We start from the raw sequence: 19,818 nt of genomic DNA on the forward strand, positions 1-19,818 counted from the left end.
CTCGATACGACGTAAATTGAAATGAAGTCGAGGACTGCCTGTAATCTATTGCGTAGGGTATGAAAATAGTACATAATATACGTGGTTTAAATAATTGCCCCCTGGTTGTATCAACCTTGTATATAATTATTTGCCATTTCTAAATAACACCTGGAATATTTGAACTAAATGAAACACACCAAATCATATGTAACAATTTTTATTTTACCAATATTAATAATATATTAACATATATGTGGTCCAAAACCACCCTCTCTCTGATAATAATATAATACAAATAATTTTCACAGGAGGTCTCTGAACCCATAACAATGAAAACAATGAGCTACTCTACGTACACGACACGACCGGGTCAAGTTTTAAAATTCAGCCTCGACTGTTAATCACTTTCCACAACGTAATTACAATATAAATGTTTAAAACGAGGTAAAAAAGGAAAAAGAAAAGGTAAACACTTCGTAATATATTAATAATTATTATATTTAACTAAAGTGCGAGGGGGCGCTAGTATCGCGTGGCGCGTCTCACCGGGCCTCGGGCGGCTCATTACACACTTAACAACGTTATTATACAGTTTTATTATTAACATTTCGTTCACAACAGCCGGCGAGGCCCGTCGATATAGCACCGTCTAGCAGCGAGGCGCGCCCACACGGCCTAAGCATCGATATTGGAAGCCACCAACAAGTCCGCTTACCAAATATTAGGCCATTATTCAGTCCAAATTTATTCGCGCCCGCCTCGTTATAATTACTAGTGTTGTTCTACATCGATACATCGTCTAAACATAGCCACATAAAACATGCTAATAATAGTGGCGTTCTGAAATGTATCGATGTTTAACACACTATAACTTAAACGTCACATTACAGCAATAATTATACATTATATACAATGGGAAATAAATATTTATTCACGACAAGTATATCATAAATCGTGTATGTACACAACCACACGTACCAGTGCAGTGACGACCACCGACAGTTTATATCACAAAATATATATCCCATTGCCACCTACAAGTTTGGTTTGCCTATTTTTATTATATTTATGTATTGGCGTACACTTTTTGGCTTAGCTAAGTTACATGCGCCCCGCCCGGGGGCGGTGGAGTCGAGCGATATACACATAAAATCTTTTACCACTATGTACTTGAAGCATCTTTAAACACAAAATAAATGTCACTAATACAAACATTTTTGGTTTTCGTGCAAATCGTATCTACAAAATTTCATATCCGAAAAAACAAGTTCGATTCACGTCACAATGTTATGAAATAGTTAGGCGTTTGGCAGTTAACATGTTGCGGTGCTCATCATATTTGCGTTTAGCATTCCATCTCTGCATGTCGACGAGTGATGTGATGACAGTATCGATATTTTATTTCTATATGTAAATTTAAAACATATCGATATTCTCGGCACATCACTAGTCTTACAATGACTTATCACATTACCCACGTAAGATATCAAGACGAATTTTTTCCATTTTTTTCCGCTGAGTTAAATACTCGCATTAAACAAACAGCAATTTGCTTTTTATTAAAATTTTATAATAATAAGTAGAAATGTACAAAATTTAGGTCAAAAAGTCGAATCGAAAAGTTTCGCTGTAAGATTTCCTTCGAATATGTTTAAATAGAGCTCGATTGCATCAGTAATATTTCGATGAATATTTTTTATGAATAATGAACCGATTCATACAAGAGCGTCTAATCCTCTAAGATACATACTTTATCTGTTTAATACATCAAATATATATTTATAATACTGTTCAAGGTGATAACTCTTAAAATATCTAGTCTAAGGCGCACGTTAAAGGCAAAAATTTGCAGATTCATGTAACATTGTATACATACTTTCTTCAAATATAATAAGGGCCTAACTATATCCAATTATAATTCAAAAATCCTCTAAAACGTAATGTAAGAGATTTAATTGCAATAATATCAGTTAAATCTTTTAAAAAACCATTACAAACAATAATTCTCAAGTAAATAACGCATACAAAACAACTTTGCATTGGTCAATAATTGATTGTAAAATATAAAATACGCTCTTGAATGAAATCGATCATTGTGTCAATGTCGATGTGCCATTACAACTAAATTTAGTTTATCGACAAACATAACTACAGAACAGTTACATATTAATGTACTTAAGTTACCGGCTCTTTTATGTATAACAATAATGACTAATTAGTGACTCGCGCATATAAAAAAAATCAACATTTTTATAGGGAATCTGTCACGCATATCTATCATAGTTAAATTTTTTATGACTAATTTATTAATGTCTAGAAATGATTTTTAATCCTTCACAGAATAATTTTTGAACCTTCCAAAGCAATAGACATCGATAAAGTTTTTAGAACTTGGACACAATCATAGAATCACTATAATTTTTACATTCATAAACAAATCATTTCTAGCCATAACTTTCGGAATTAAAATATCTACACAAAAATAAAACTGACCGCGACATCTAGAATTATGCACGAACTGTGTTGACGAGCGGATGAGTTGCCGGCGTGAGGTGAGGTGCGGGGGGCTGCGGGGGGTCGCGGCCACTAGTGACCCACGGGCTCCACGTAGTTGGCAGGATACAGGCCCACGCGCCCGTCTTTGCGTCCTTTGCACCAGCCTTGCTCGTCTTCGTCTTCTAGTTTTTCAAATAAATCACCTGTAATAATAAAAACGAAGTTATGGTAAGCCATTGGAGATGGATATTTCTTAGACTTTTCAAGCTTAAACGAGATTTTTTTGGCAGTCATAACATATGACAAGTGAAAAGCGAAGTTGCACCTAAAACTCAGTGTATATGGATGCACCAAGCCGAAAGTAATTACCAGGTTTTGGTATATGAGAATCGTTTAATTGACTATGAATATTATCACCCGTCCCCTTAGTATATCTCACAAAACGAGATTCGTAAGTCGATGTCGTTTAATATTGATGTCTGTGATTGGTCGAAAGACCATTGTGTCAGTCACGTGTTCGTCTCTCAATCAATCACAATAAAACGACACGGAGTCGTGTCGTTTTATTGCCCCATTCTAAGCACAAGTACAAGTATAGGTTGGTGAAGTGAGTGTTCGCTGTGAGTACAATCAGTATGTGCGCACCCTGTCGGAAGCTGAGCTCGTCGCTCTCGGCGCCGGTGTAGTCGTAGAGCGCCCGCACGGGGACGCCGGGCTCGCCGGTGTCGGTGAGCGCGCCGCCCGACTCCTCGTCCCACTCGTCCTCCTCGAACGGGTTGTCCTGCTTCCCGCCACCGCCGCCGCCCGCCGGCTCCTTGTTCGGGGATGTTTTCGCTGATTTAGGCGCTGCTGCCGTGCCGTTACTGTTTGGAAGATATGTTATTAGAAACAACAATTATGAATGATGGAAAAAAGGGTATGTAAGGCGATGTTATTTAGTGATGGGTGATAAAAATAAAATTATATTATGATGGTACAAAAATATGACTGAGATATTTGGTTATGGTAAAATCGAGAAGGAAATTGACAACTATCAACGTTCAAACGCAAACTGCTCTTAGATTTTTAGGTCAACGTAACTAATAAACAACTCCTACAGAACTTCTAAAAATCTCTTACCGAACTACAATACGACCCAAAATAACGAATTTGCCGATCTAACTTTTCTACTCAAAATACACTTTATACTGTTTATAAAGGATTGATAATCGCAGTAAACTAACGCAGGCATGTACTGCGAGTCGAGATCAGTGATAGTGAATCGCGAGTTGTGTTCTATGTTGGGGCGCAGCGCGAGGCGCAGGAGGTGTGCGCCGAGCGAGTCCGCGCGCGACGCTTGTGCCCGCGCCGACGCGCATGCGTAGATCTCCAGCCTTTCGATACTGGGGGGTGTGCGAAGATTTGATAGAGGCTTAGTGAAAACTAGTATTAACTAGAGAAAACACGTTGTAACCGAGAATTTAACTGTAACATATATAATTCAATTTTTAGAGCAAATATACATTGAAACTTGTTATATGGTGCCAATAGTTTATTAACTACCCTCATTATAAAAAAATACGTGAAATATACGTACGTGACCGCGATGGGTGCGCTGATGGTCTTCTTGTCGATGGTGTTGTTGGCGGTAGTGTTGTTGGCGACGGGTGCCGCGGGCGGCTGCTCCGCGTGGTTCGTCTTGTTCGACTTGTTGTTGCTGATGGGCGGCAGCTCCTGGACCACAACACCAACGTTTGATCCAACTCACATACAACACCGTCACACATGCGACCAGATACAATTATTGAGTTTAGTCGGCATTCAGTTAGTTGTAGGTATTTATTTTATTGCTCGATGCTCTGGTAATCTAACTCTTATGAAATCTATTCTGTTTATGTTCAATACAATAATTGTATCATGTCACACGATTCTAAATTTACAAAAAAAATATATATAACTTGAATTATTTCATAAATAATATATTCTTTATATATTTAAATATCAAATAAAGTTTATATATTTTATTATAATAATCAGGTATACATACGATACTTGTAGATGTGTGTGTGAGTTAAGAGGCATGCCAAAATGCATACTAACTGTAAAGCAACATCCAACATGCAACATCGAGGGATAATGTTAAAATATAATAAATAAAATTAATAATAACAAGCTTAAATAATGTTTTAATTGTTTTAGATCGAAATGAGAATGACCTTGACACCGGAGAAATCTAATGCTACTTGAAGTACACCCGGATTTATAACATGCTGGTATTAAAAAGCCAATGAATACCACAATTTAGTACCGTTTCATTCTCATTTTTATCCCACGAGAGTGCCAACGTACAAAACGTAAAAAAAAGCAATAATTCGCCTGTATAGCATTCACAAATATATTAGGAATAAATAAAAGAAAAATTACGTTCAAAACTTTAAAGTTCAAATTACGTTGACACCCTCTCCTGCTTAATGTGTGCTAATCTGACGTCGCGTAAGCACGTGTTAACACCGACAGGGAACAATATGCAGTACTGGGTAATGTAGTCGGAGTATTATTGGATTTTTTTATACTAATACTCACATGAAATCCTTGCTACACGAGTAAACCATTTAAAAGTATAACTGCAGTAAAATATTTGAAGCTATCGTTACTAGTATGAACAATTATTTTAACTTTGAAGTTATTTCTTTCATTTTGGTTTGACTATCGAGAATTTTATGTTAAATTAGCGGACGCGTTCTCATTTCCACGTAGTACGTAACTAGCGGACGCGGCGTGCGTACGCGACGTCAACGCAACATAAATGTAACAGACGTACATCCTCGCTGACTGGCCTCTGGTTGAGCAGTGTGATGGGGCCCGTGGGCAGGCTCTCCTTCGATTTGCCCTTGGCGATGTCCCGGAACTCTTCAGTGTACTCCTGGGTCACGACACACCCAGTCACAAGCCGGCACGGCGGAGCGCCACGAGACGTTCGCACAAACACTTTATTCATTGTATTCATATTTTTTTTAAATAATTTTGTTTTTTTTTAGTGCCAACGTCTCGCCGCGCGAGCGAAATCAAAGGTAATGGAAAAAAATATTAAAAAAAAAAAACAATAAACAAGTCCATTCAAAGCGTGAGTTAATAGGGTAAAACAAGCATATCGCTAATCTATCGGATTTGTATAGAGATAGAAATATTTCAAAAGTAACTAATAAGACATTCATGCGATTAGAAAACTATTTAGACTCAGAAGAGAAAAGTAGATCAGATTTTATTTTAATAATGTAATAATGTAGCTGTCTGTAAAAAGATTATTATAAAAACAAAAAAGTTACCTGTTTTTATACTCTATAAAAATGTGATATAATTTGAAAAATTCGTAAAAAATATAACTATCTGATAAAATACAAGATTTTTTAACAATACACGCGCGGAACGTAATCTATAATCTTAAATATTTACAGTGTTTTCCTAAAACCATGTTTGCGTTGCATTCGTTTGCTGTTTGCCATCTACCCGCTTCTGTGAGGATGAGTGATCGTGTGGTGCACCTCGTATGAACGGTTATGTGACACTACGGTCGACATTAGACTCTATTACCATCCATCACGGTGTAGTTCTGTGTGACGCATTGTGCCAATTTATTATATTCAATATCTCATCCATTTTCGTTTTGATATCTGTGCGGTTTTTGCACTAGGCGATTTACAGTGCTCTTTGTTTTCATCAAACTTCCTTTTGAAATATTTGACCCAAGCCTTTGATTTTAAAATTGAAATACTTACCTTTTCACAAAAAATAATACAACAAACATTGTGATAGGCATTGCAGATGACCGACAATCGTAATGGAACACGGCGGTGCGCCAGCCAAGTTCAAAGTTCACCTGAACACGCAATGAATCCGCATGATCTGTGCCGTGACCACGTTCAGTGTAAACACCACACATCCTCCAATCGCCTAGTCAAAATCGTGTCCCGCGTACACCGTGCCTACACCGTGGTGGCGTACCATGAGCGGGTTGGTATAGAAACGGCTGGAGCCGTGGTGGGAGGCGGCGTCGGAGGGCGCGACGCGGCTCGATCGCTCATCCGCACGGAAGCAGAAGGCGGGCAGCGCCAGCGCCAGGTACCGCGAGGCGCGCGCCCACAGCCGCGGCGCCGCCAGCGGCCGCGCCGACACCGACGACACCGACGCCATCACACGCGCCAGCGCCGCAGACGCGCTCGAAAAGTACTTATTCGTATCGGTCTCATCCGGTGCCTCCTTTATTGAATGGTTTTTGTTTCAATACGTCTGGCTACAACCGACTCGCGTGCTAATCATATTCTGATAGCATCACCATTAAAAAATCTATTACATTCTGTAATTCTATTTGCAGTCGCGTCAAGATATTTATTACTACGTCAAAATAAGACTCGGTGTTTTCCCCAACAGATCTATATACGCATGACTTCTAATATATTTATTTGCAAAGTAAATTATAACCAAACGATATTCAAATATTTATTTATGCTTAAAATGCATGACTTTACAACAAGTATAATTAAATTAAGCCATGCTTTCATGCTCATTGTAAACAGCAATATAAAATGAATACCGGTCAATGTGTCAAGTTTGGTTGTCGTAACGAGTGTAACTAAACACTTTATCAATATAATTATCACTGCGTCGTGGTGCAAAATCCACATTTGGTGTGCGAAGGTTGTCGCAGTTTGAGATGAGATGTTTCATACTGACGTTAACAGAACACACTATTTATATTATACGTGTTGTTAACATTGTGCGCAATTACGTATGATAACCATTTCAGAAAACCATGCTAATAAGATACCTAATTAACACAGAGGTTTTTCTTTATACCGAAAGTCCTTATTTAAAATTTGAGACCTCAATAAACCAGTATGACCCCTATCCTATAATTCTTCATTGTCTCCACGACCTGCTCAAGAGATCACAGCGTTCTGTATTCTGCAGTGCGCTTGTACGTTACTATTGACGTATACCGGAATACATAATATCTCAACCAAACATTGTATAGTAAATATTGAAATTAGCATTTGATAACAATGTGTATTCAGATGGCGTTTGTGGGTTTAAGTTTTCCAAAGTTTAATTACGTAAAATAAAAGGAAATTATAAAGAATTAATGACTTAAAATGTATAAAATTTCTATAGTTTTGTACTAAATAGTTGCTAATCTTCCACAGTGTAATGAGCAGATCAACATTTTGAGTTTCTATGAGTAATGGACTAAACACTAATAAGAGAACAAAATTGTTAACATCATTGTATAAGTTTTATATTACATAAACGATTTCATAACAACTGCAATATTGAAATGAAAAACTTGGCAATCATTTTCATATAAAATTTCGTCGCCAAACATTTTGTAAAGCGAACTTTGCGTCTATTTATTTATCGAACCTATATCGTAGCGACTTTATTTCTCAGTTAACAAGGTCGATATTCCGGAAATTTAAACATTTAAAGCGCACACATTAAATATTACCTGTGTATTCAGTTAGGCTCGGCATGTAATCTGCGGATTACGCTGTGGACACGTGGCCAAGGTCTAGGCGGATTGGGAATGCACTACCTACCTACAGACAGTATGAAGCATACGATAAGTTAATACGATGCTTTGGGATATTGAGCTGTATCTGCATACATAATTAATGCGTAAACTACCTAATTTGGAATGACAACGTAGCTCTTATAAAAAATAATTCTGGTGTAATATAAAATCTACCTTTTTTTGATTATGGAATTTGTTTGACATGATTTTTTAATCATATCAAATTCTATGCAAAATGACACATATTTCACATAGTCAATTTATATCTGACTAATCAAATCATTGGACGGGAGAACACATTCGGTTATCAGTTGTCATTCCAAACCCCGGTAGTGGTGTTATGCGTGGCTTGCATGGGGCGGCAGGCTCCCGCGCGAGCGTCGCACTCACCTCGAACTGGGGCCACGCCATCGCCATGTTGACGCCGTGGTTGTTCGCCCACCACTTCAGGTCCTTCTGGTGGTCCGCGTTGTTTATCGTGTGGTGGAACTCCTCGTAGATTTGTGGTAATCTGGAAGGTGTGATTTTTGAAATTTAATAAGGCGTTTTTGGAGTAAATTTCTTGGATTTTTGTTGATGGATGTCATGTAAAACGACAGCGTTTGGCTAAATGACTTTTAAACATAGAATTTTGAGCGTATAAGTATAACTTATTGTATTATTTATTGCTGATGTTATGATATGTCTTTTATCTGTCCGGATAGCGACCACCATACACAAGGTGATAAAAGCCGTCATAGTGGTCCACGTAAGTGTATCGCGTTCCGGGATCAGCCTGTGTATATCCGGTCCCAACAGGCCGGCATAATTGTATCGACTGTCGAGGGGTAATCATCTCTCGTTAGTCGACACACATTCCAGCTATGAGCATGTGCAGTTATAAAAAAAGTTGCCGTGCCAGAAAGTGCTTATAAGAGAACCTGGCACAGTCCGAATAACGTCAGCCAGAAACAAAAATATTTGGTTGGACTCACGTTGGTTCTTGACTGATATTGAGGCATTTGTGGAAACTGAAGAGAACGTCTTTGAAGAACTTCAGCCGCTGCGCCTCCATTTGTTGGCACCTGGAACGTCACAGTATTTGGTTAAACATATTTATATACTAACAATAAACAGCATACATGAGATGAATGTGTAAAAGTCTGCATTCAGTTACATCATGTTTCCTCGGATTACATTTTTCCTTTTACAGTTAGAGATATATAATTTAATATTTCCTTACTTTCAATGCATTTTTTTTTTCTGTAAGTCAATTATAATGCCAACTCATTCGTTGCGGGCCTACAGCATAGCTGGACCATTGTAATAGGTCCAAAGCCTCATTTACCAACACACTTTAAAAACTCCTTCAATTATTACTTCGACGATAACTGGCGAAAAGCAATACAATCCTGAAAATCATTCAAAATTAGACTAAAAATATGGGTTTGTAGTTGAAGCCTGACCTGTCGAATACTCCGGTCATGTCGTCGATGTAGCGCGGGTTGTAAGCCGTGATCTCGGCCAACGCCGCCTGGTACTTCTCGCGGCTCTTCGACACCTCCTCGCGACACTTCGCCACGCGCTCCGCCATTTTCTTTACCTGGAGAATATTCAATACATTGCAGAAGTTTGTTTTCAAAATTTATGTATATTGGAGATGTTAATGACTTTTATAAAACTTTGTGATGGTTGTCCACTGTGCAACAGACAATGCAACAGTATGTTATACGTAAATAATTGGCAACATGGGTTCAGTAGCATGTTCTTATAAATCTTACAAATATAACGCCCACGTTCCCATTTCGACATGTTTTATAACAGTTTATTTGTTTAGAATATATTCGAAACATCATAGTTATATAGTTTCCTATTTATATCAGCTAGCGTTGAGGAAGGCATACCACATAATGCGGTTACCTCGAGGGGCGATGGGGCGTGAGGACAAGGGGCTAGGGGGCTAGGGGGCTAGGCGGCTGTTGGGGCGTCGCAAATTGCCGCGTCCGCCGGCGTCACATCCACCGCACACATCTAGATACAACACGTGCGCCTCGGGCTACTGAACTAAAACTATTTGCAACATAATTTTATCATGATTTTTCTACGGTAAATAATATATGTTAGTGGTAACTCTTAGTACCAATGTATTTCTATTATTAATATTCACAAAGATATCATAATTGACGTAAATTGTAATATTTTACGTATTTTTTGGAACTAAAATTTCACCACGAACATTTTTAAATGAACGGAATTGTAATCAGTTCAAAATATTTATATAAAAAGCAGTGTTCCGAAAATAAAAATATCTCCACAGTACAAAACTAGAAAGAAAACTTAGTTTAAAAGCTATTACCAACTTCTGCCCAAGTTATATTAGAGTCACGTGAAATCAAGATATCTCAGTTCCCTAAGGACACTGACCGCCCATTTAAAAGATCTGGATAGACTCAACTTTTCCTTCACCGAACATTGGTCCCCGGAGTGCTGTCATGTAGATATATCTTTTATTATGACTAGAAACTATTTGGTGGATATTAAGTAACCGAAATTAATATAGCAACCCTTCAAAGATCATTTAAATAAAGAACACTATTTATAAATCCTTAGAAATCACTAAAATGCATTCTTATTTTAAACTTAAAGTCACAACATTGACTGTATTCTGCATTCTTTTTTTAAATAATTTCATTAAAAATAATATTTCAGATTACACCCCGCTGATTCTAGTAATCCCTCCAAAATCTTAATAATAATCTTGTATCTCACAAATCCCGTTTATGTTGCGCCATTCCCGCGAATAGCTGAGTGGTAGCACGGTCGTCGCAGACCGCGTAATGAGCTCATCAACACCACCCGACCGTTACCACCCTGGGGCTTTATTCCCTACTAGCTTTTGCCCGCGGCTCCGCCCGCGTTATAAAGTTTTTCGGGCTACAGTTTTCCGTTATAAAAGTCACGCTATATATTTTCCCGGGAGCCTATGTTCTTCCCAGGGTCTCAAACTGTCTCCATACCAAATTTTATCCTAATACGTTGGGTAGTTTTGAGTTTAACACGTTCGGGCAGACCGATGCAGCGGGGGACTTTGTTTTATAATATATTTTTGTAGAACTTTTTAAGAGGAACAATCCCGTCATACATTATTGTTGCATAACTTTAACCGTTTACGCAGCGCACGCAACAGAAGCTCTCAAAACTAATAAATTGTCCCCGTTTTTGCATCATGTTTCATTACTGCTCCGCTCCTATTGGTCATAGCGTGACGATATATATATAACCTATAGCACTCCAGGAACAAAGGGCTATCCAACACAATTTTTTTTTTTCAGTTCGAACCGGTAGTTCCTGAGATTAGCGATTACTGCTCCGCTCCTATTGGGCATAGCGTGATGATATATATAGCCTACAGCATTCCAGGAACAAAGGGCTATCCAACACAAAATGATTTTTTTAGTTCGAACCGGTAGTTCCTGAGATTAGCCATTACTGCTCTGCTCCTATTGGGTATAGCGTGATGATATATAGCCTATAGCACTCCACGAACAAAAGGCTATCTAACGCAAAAAGATTTTTTCAGTTTGGACCGGTAGTTCCTGAGATTAGCCATTACTGCTCCGCTCCTATTGGGTATAGCGTGATGATATATAGCCTATAGCACTCCACGAACAAAGGGCTATCCAACGCAAAAAGAATTTTTCAGTTTGGACCGGTAGTTCCTGAGATTAGCGCGTTCAAACAAACAAACAAACAAACAAACAAACAAACTCTTCAGCTTTATATAATAGTATAGATGGGTTATGACACAGCCGTGTTATGTTATCTTCGTGAAATCAGCGTGGAATGGTATTCTATATGACAATTTAGACAACATTGAACTGAAAACTGTAACTTTTTGTATGTAACTGTGAGATAGCGAATGCTGTACATATCTATAATAGACATATGCATTAGAACATATTGTACCTATTATATATGGATTTGTCAACGTAGAATGTATGTGTTGTTATAAATACTATTGAAATAACGTGTGGCATAAAGAATAAGGCCCCTGTACCACTTTTTAATATGAAGTTAAATTTAAAAGAAATTTTGCTATTATCATATGTTACTTTATATTTAGTCTCGTTTAACAGTAAGAGCTATGTAGATGTCTCTTAACTTAATGAATTGTAATTAAGATATAATCATAATATTTTATTTGTTTTATAATAAGAATATGAATTTAAAGCGTGCTTATTACATGAAAAAAAAAAACTTTGGAACAATAATAATTGATCCAATTATATCAGTAATACGTAATTCGTGGACGTATCCAATAGCTTCATACAATAATAATATATTTAAATCAATCAATCATAGCGTAAACGAACAAGGGTATGAGCTTATAAACAAACAAACACAAATTATTAACATAAAACTTACCATTAACACTCTCTAGTGAAAGCAAGAAAACAAAAATAACAAAAAATAATATAAAGAATTACAAAAAATATACCAACACATTCATTCGTAACAACATTTCCAAGAGACCTATTACGAGACGTCTTGAAAACCTTTTCCTTATTTTTGTCAGTTAATAAATAACTGGTGTATATTTGAAATTGTCTGCGCGTGTCTACTGTCACATGGTTGTCACACGAGACACGCGAAGTGCACAATTTGCGTAAAAAGCAACACAATAAAGTGCTATTACTCCGTGCCGACACAGCCTCTGCGTAGGGTTGGCACACGAGCGAATTGCTTGCTTAAACCGTAAAATTTTAACGTAATTCAGAAGTTTATTTGTGAAGGATGTTGTCGTATTGTATCGTGCAATCCATTTGACAGCCTAAGAAGGTAAATATTTATGTAGTAAGCGGCATATAATTTGACTCGATGCTCGCACGATTGTTTTAAGTGCCATCCATCACACCGTGTTGAGTCAGCTATTGGGCTAGGGCTGTCACCTATACTTTAATATTATTTGTACACGACATAAAAAAATCGGTGATATTACGTTACGCTTCTTTGTATTTATTAAAAACAAAAGGAGAATGAAGCTGATTGTGTTTTTATATCACATTTAATACAACAATTCTCATCATGATTCGGTTTAATGTAACTCAATGAAGATATAAATCAGTACTATATAAAGTTCCGCCAATACTCATACGCAACTTAAGTATAATCTAAATTAAATCGTCTAGAAGATTTTATCTACCAAATCGACCCAATTATGGATTGGATTAGCTCAACAAGTTATTTACGTCCATTTCAAGAGATGTTTTTTCCTCTATTCCTTGCTAATTTATTCCGCACGTGTAGGGAAACGTCGTCATCCTTGTTGGGCCCCGGGAGCCACTTGGAACGAGCGGCGTGAATTCAATCAGCCGGAGCGCCCCCGCTTGACACTTCATTACCTGCCACCACCACCTGTCTACCCGCTGCTACCTCACTCATACCAATATGCGTCTTTTCGAGCCGACTCGTTGAAAATACTCGTATTTACAGTAATCAGTGTAGTACAATCATCTATTAACATTAATTTCAAAATGATCGACAATAGCATTTCATATAACATTGACATAAAAATGACATCACTCGCCCTTCATTATAATTTCTTAATAATAAAGCAGCATCAGTAAATTGTGCTCCGACAGAATAACAAACGTTTTACGTACACATTTCAGAACGGCCATTAAAGGTACGTATTTGGTCTATAAATTTCCGAATGCAAACAAAATAACCCACGTTTATAGCTCCGAGTAGTTCTAAACTAATAAAAAGAAGATACGACTCACCGGTACACTACAAAATTTACCGTGCAATGCCTACCGCCTTGTGCAAAGCCTGCCTAATATATGTGTCCCTACATTTAATCCAGGGCCGAACGTGACAGACGGTGCGCTTCGGGGCCCGCTTCCCCCGCCGCGGCGCGATGACATTCAATTTCCTGCCAACACGGCCGCAGGCTTTCTAGGTCACGCCGCTATGTAGTCTAACCTAATAATACGAATTGGACTGGAGTTTTATAAGACTTACATTTGAATTTCATTTCTAAAGCAAACTTTATTGACTTATTGCTAAATAAGTTTCGATATTCCATAAAGATTGAATGCTGTGAAGAGGAAAGATGTTTCCTCAACTAGAAATTTACCTGACCCATGAAACTAAAGACACGGTTGAAGCCAAACCCACACAAAAATATAATATTGTAACTAAGAATACTAGTAAATTGAGGAAAATAATAATAAGTAAAAACTCAATTTCGTTTATTAAGTGCGTGAGACAATTGTAATGATAAAAAAAATATTGTTATGGTATAAATATAGTGTTTTAACAGTAAAAAGTAGTCCAAAATATATGATATCGCAATACTTATACAAATACTTATCATGCTATTCAACTATCCTTTTTAAGATGCAATTACCGTCACTTGGATACATATCTGTATTAACCCATTAGGACTGGCCAATCAGAAAATTCCAATCAAAAATATTAAGCCGTGTTCATGAGGTGAATTGAATTTGTTGGATTTGTCCAATTAATGCGGCATCACGCGTCGGTTACAACGGATGCGTCTGATGAGCGCTCCACGTCAGATGATAGATGGATTAGTTTGTGGCGGACATGTTTGATCAAACATTGGCGTGCAATACTAGTTTTTAAGTTATATACAGTAATAAATATTTACATTAAAGAAGAACGATAAAGTATATTGTAGCAAAAATACGAGAATGCTGTGATAGTAAACTCAACATTTTGAATCGAAACTAAACATTGTCAAACATTTACGTTTCAACTTTCAGATCCGCGGTAAACTCCAACCTAAGCCGCAAAAGGAAAAATTTGAGGACACCAATTTTTCATAAATAGGCTTAACATGTTACTTGGCATGTGAGATGATTATTCGCTTCCCGTGGTCTCTAACGTCTCTACAAAACCGTTTGACGCATAAGGTCATTTTTCACACACTCCAAAGCCAATTTCAACAAATTAACCTTGCGTTTATCTGAAATGTTGGCTCAAACGTTCGCCGAGCGCGGTCCAAGTGTTTGCGAAGTCGACACCGGTAAATAGATGGGATTGAGTGTGGACTGTGGCGCTGTGCAAACGCGTTGGGATTAAATTGCGCGGCTTGGGGGACGGCAATGGCTTATATAGCCGACTAGTGACTTACTGGCGGTTTTTAATTAAGCCTGTTTCTGTGTTTGTTTTAAACGACAAAGCAACTACGGTTTCGAGTATATTAGTCCCACGTTCGTCAAAAGCTATTTTAGGCTTACGTGATATGGCACCATTATGAAAATAAAAATTATATAGGGAAGTGAATGTATACTTGACTTCTACACAAATCAGAAAGATATCTTTATATCTCTCGTATCATCGGCCCGCGGGAACCGCAACGAACTAAAGCCACTACACTGAATCACTACGAAACGAAGTTTATACAAATAACGCAATATTTCGTATATTCGAAGTTCAATCAGAGAAGAAATGAGATTCAACGTCGCGCAACGCCATCGGGGATTCAATTCCTACATACAAAGCGGGGAAAATCTTTTACATCAGCGAATATAGGTCGACAAATGTGAAAATATTACAACGGTAAGACAATGCATGTACGAAACGTATTGTGTTTTTGTATGGATAGTCTGAAATACACTGGCCTTTAGTGCACTGTAACATAGATTCTTTTGTCTTTTCATTTCTCTACACGTAAACCACCTCTTGGATTTAATAGCAACAAACTTATACCGGTGGAATATTAAAAAACATAGGTCCATAGTCCATATCCGCTGCCACAAGGAGGACAGTAAATAAGGATCTCTAATATTTTACGAACTGAAGAACGAGCAGTACGATCATGCAACATACAGTATGGACCTCAAATATATATCGACGGTTGACAGGTTTAATTGACTTAAACGCCTTTTTTTTTCGAAATAATTTAGGGTAAAATACATAGAAAAAAGTGCTGATTTCAAATATGTATGAAACTTCGCCAAAAAATGTCGCTTAAGTGAATTAGCCTTTCAACCGTGGATATAATAGTCTACTTTGTAAATATATTTGTTGTAATAGTCTGCGATTCAATTTGTCAACGAAGCACGCAGCATGGCTGCCAGGAAATTGTCGTGAGAACATTCTGATACAGTCTAGACAGTTATATTATTATTCATATATTACGTTTATTTTATTGAGGTCTTTTTGTTATCTTTTGTAGCGTGGAAATCGTATTTTTCTGACGCGATTGAATTATCGTAATTTAAAAAAAAAGATTTTAGCCCGAAGGAATATACTGCGCTGACAAATGTTCTGTATTTACTATCAAGACACATCTATACATATAAAACAAAGTCCCCTCATCTGCCTGTCTGTATGTTATCGATTTTATCAAAATCTAATAAACGGATTTTTCTGAAATTTTATATGGAAATAGTTTAAGACCCTGGATACGTTGTAGGCTACTTTCTATCCCAGAAAAATATAAGGCAGGATTTTTATTCCGGAAAACACCATCACGTGAACAAAGCCGCGAGCAAAACCTAGTATTTCATATAATATCAATTGAAAGAAATGTTTTGCACACATTTGATTCACTTTATAATATATCTATCAAATCATATCTATATCCCATACTATCGTGCCGGTAACACAGTTTTCCCAACACTTTCTTCCGTCGTACCATTCTCGTTCTGATGGGCCGTTTAGCTTGCGGTAACGTCCGCGTACAACATAGTCACAAGCATTACAATGTAGACAGAAAATAACTATTGGAAAGCGAGTTCGATGTTTAAACTTTCAATAGTTAAATTATTGTTTGTTGTCTATGTAAGTGTAGTAGTAAAAAGTTAATGCCAATGTGATTATATTCTGCTTTTGTTGTATTGAGCGTGAAGGACGTTGCAACTCTTGGCTGTAATCAGAAGCATTTCGGTATTTTTACTAGACGTATATTTATCGTGAACCATTGCTGCAGCATGCATGCTCCGATATGAGGAGAGCACTAGTAGACGCATTATTGTTTATCGCCTCATAATCATGTTACTAATATGAATATAAGTATTGTTTAACTAACCCCAAATGAGTCTATGTTACTTGATTAATAATAATAAATAAATAAAATAAAAAAATATATATCAGCTAATGTTAGAACATGAAGCGGCAGAGTCATAATCGGTTTTCACTATAAACATGTCAACAAGTATACAGTCTATGTAAATATTGCGTACCTCTCCGTCACTGCTTGACAGTCGCCATAAATATTTCCGCCTATTTATTGCTAAGCCTAACAGTTATAAATCGTACTACTGATAAGTCTTGATCAAAACACCAGTTTAATTTGTAACCATTGAATTTTCTCATAATACGATACCTGCAATTTGCCGGTCGTCAGAGCTTAAGTCCATTGAGACTCCTTAGTCCGTCATAAGCCCGCACCATTCACGTCAGACGTCTTGACGAGGGCTCAAGTGGCATTACGTTTGGAGTACACGCATGCCTGTTTTATTGTTTACCTTAAATGTATACGTGTGTTCTATCTTTCATATTAATTTGATGTAGATGACAACTTTTTGCTCGTTCATGTTAGGTATTTTGTAACATTAATAGTACAACAATATTTTCGATATTTTCGTATTCCACTGCACCCGTCATCCTGGGACATGAGGTGTTAAGACTTATTATGTCCAGTAGTTACACTGGCTACAATGTCCTTCTAGCCGGAACACAACAGTGACTAAACACTTGGTGGTAGAAATAAAAATTACGGTGGTATCTACCCAAGCGGAGTCTCACATATGAGAGGCCTACCACCCCATAAATGTAATTTGGATTGTATAATTTAACCAAAATCCTAGTTTCAATCTTATCACACTTCGCTTTGTAAATCAATGCTATCGACCAACATTCCTCATGTCAAGTATTATTAATAGAAGACAGTGCAGTTATGTGTGCATGACGTGAAACGGGTTTGGTGTGGCGTGCGTGGTGCTGCGCAGATGGCGCAGGTGGCGATGTGGGCCACGTGCGTGCCCCGGGCGTTACGTAACACGCGTTTGATGGCAATACGATCGCGTGCACACTTACAGCAGACTGGAGTGAGCGAATACGTCTTGAGGATAGTGTGCAATTTATTTTGGACTTTCTTCTCTTAACACTTGAATATAAGTTTCTACACATTATGTGTTGAAAATATGATTGATAATTTTTAAATTCACAGATATCACATGACTGAACTAACTAAAAAAAAACTTTTTTTGGGGGATCGCATAAATCATTTTTGCCGATACTTGCTTAACTAAATGGCTTATTAATAGGTAAAAATCATAGTAAAAAATATTTAACGTGCGAATAATTTATTAATCGGGCACTTTAAAATAAAAACGCCTTACTTTCTAACACTATTAATATACGTTACTGGCTTATAATAATCATTATGAGAAGGTGTGAAAAGTGAACACATCCATGTAGTTGTTAATCGACGTAGAAACGAGATATCGGAAAGATACTTAGATAGGAAGATAGATGACATTGAGATAAATCTCTTTGCATGGTTAACCCTTTTCGGACCTAAACCGTAATAGTTCAGTCTTGCGGTGCTGAGGTCTTGGGTTCGACCACCGGGTCGCGCAAGGTAATATTGGATTTTTCTACTTAATATCAGCCCAAAGTCAAAATACGCAAAGCAAATAATGGTTGCACCAGTTGTGCCTCTGCCTAGCCCTTCTGGAATAAAAGTCATGAGTATACGTGTGTGTGTAAAATATTATGTAAACAATGCCGTATTCATTACATCATTTAGATATTAGTCAAATATCCAATTTGGACCGCAAAAAGCTGTTGGAGCGAGATGAAAGTTCTAACAAAAAATATTCAGCCAATATCAATTGACGAATTCAAATAAAAAAAAAACTTCGGGAAATTCAATAGATTTCATCAACTTTTTTTAACAATACGGGGGCATAGCGCCGCGGAAAACGCGAAATCCGGATCAATGTTTTCTTTTGTTTTCAATTTGTTTATTCTGTATACAGTGTAAAAAGAAGTTAAATTTAGCATCAAAAAAATAATTAAATTTTCACCAAAATGGATAATTTAATATTCTATATAAAGGGAACAATTCCGGCTTAATAAGTAGTAATTTGGTAAATAATTTTTCAATTCAGCACGTAAAATAGGTCTGATAATCTTCCATTATGACAGTCTCAAATTTGATAGCCTTCATCTAAAAAAGTCTTACTTGTTACTAATTCACAGGATCACTACGATATGAAATAAAACCAAATATATTTACTAGTATTAACATCAATATCAGGATGCGGCAGTAGCGAAAGGTGAAATTTTCCGAAAGGAAACCCGACACAACATGAAGTATCTATAAGCATGAATGCGATCTGGAAACCGTTCTGATGATAATTAGATTCTACATAAAAGGAAGTCGGCAGGAATCGGTTTATATGGTCCCTTCGCCACTAGGATGCGAAGAATTATGTGAGCATACAGAGCTTTCTAGAAATTTCCAAGTGATACTGCTGTTCATGTTCATGGACAGTATTTGTTTACAATCAAGCTAGCGACTGGACATTCACACTTGACATAAAAGGCATTTCGATTTCATCTATAACGCATATGATTCCAGCCTATTTCGTAAAAATGGCCGGTTTTGCGTGACGACCGGGCCGGCGACCGGTAATCGACCAGAGATGGAAGTGGACAATTATGAACAATTTGGAGTGAATGAGCGACGGCACGACAGGCACCGCTACTCGGTCACTCGCCCCACCATTGGACTGCGGGACGGCGTCGTTCATTCATAAAACATGGAT

The 19,818-nt window shown here is 37.4% G+C and overlaps 1 protein-coding gene across 3 annotated transcripts in view; it reads right to left on the bottom strand.

Moving 5' to 3' along the window:
• Window positions 1-183: 183 nt before the first annotated feature.
• The window catches only part of LOC115444425 (protein kinase C and casein kinase substrate in neurons protein 1), a 113,706-nt gene continuing 94,071 nt past the window's right edge, over window positions 184-19,818 (bottom strand). For 2 of the 3 annotated variants that reach the window (XM_037447591.1, XM_030170309.2), the window contains 7 exons: window positions 9,472-9,608; window positions 9,001-9,090; window positions 8,417-8,537; window positions 5,279-5,380; window positions 4,055-4,191; window positions 3,124-3,341; window positions 184-2,681 (listed from right to left, as the gene is read on the bottom strand). In XM_037447591.1, the coding sequence (XP_037303488.1) occupies window positions 2,569-2,681; window positions 3,124-3,341; window positions 4,055-4,191; window positions 5,279-5,380; window positions 8,417-8,537; window positions 9,001-9,090; window positions 9,472-9,608 (918 nt within the window). In that variant the 3' untranslated portion in view covers window positions 184-2,568. The remainder of the gene's footprint in view (window positions 2,682-3,123; window positions 3,342-4,054; window positions 4,192-5,278; window positions 5,381-8,416; window positions 8,538-9,000; window positions 9,091-9,471; window positions 9,609-19,818) is intronic. The other variant, XM_037447592.1, reaches the window with a different exon arrangement.

Source organism: Manduca sexta, chromosome 7 (assembly GCF_014839805.1).
Source record: "Manduca sexta isolate Smith_Timp_Sample1 chromosome 7, JHU_Msex_v1.0, whole genome shotgun sequence".
NCBI classification, from domain to species: domain Eukaryota; kingdom Metazoa; phylum Arthropoda; class Insecta; order Lepidoptera; family Sphingidae; genus Manduca; species Manduca sexta.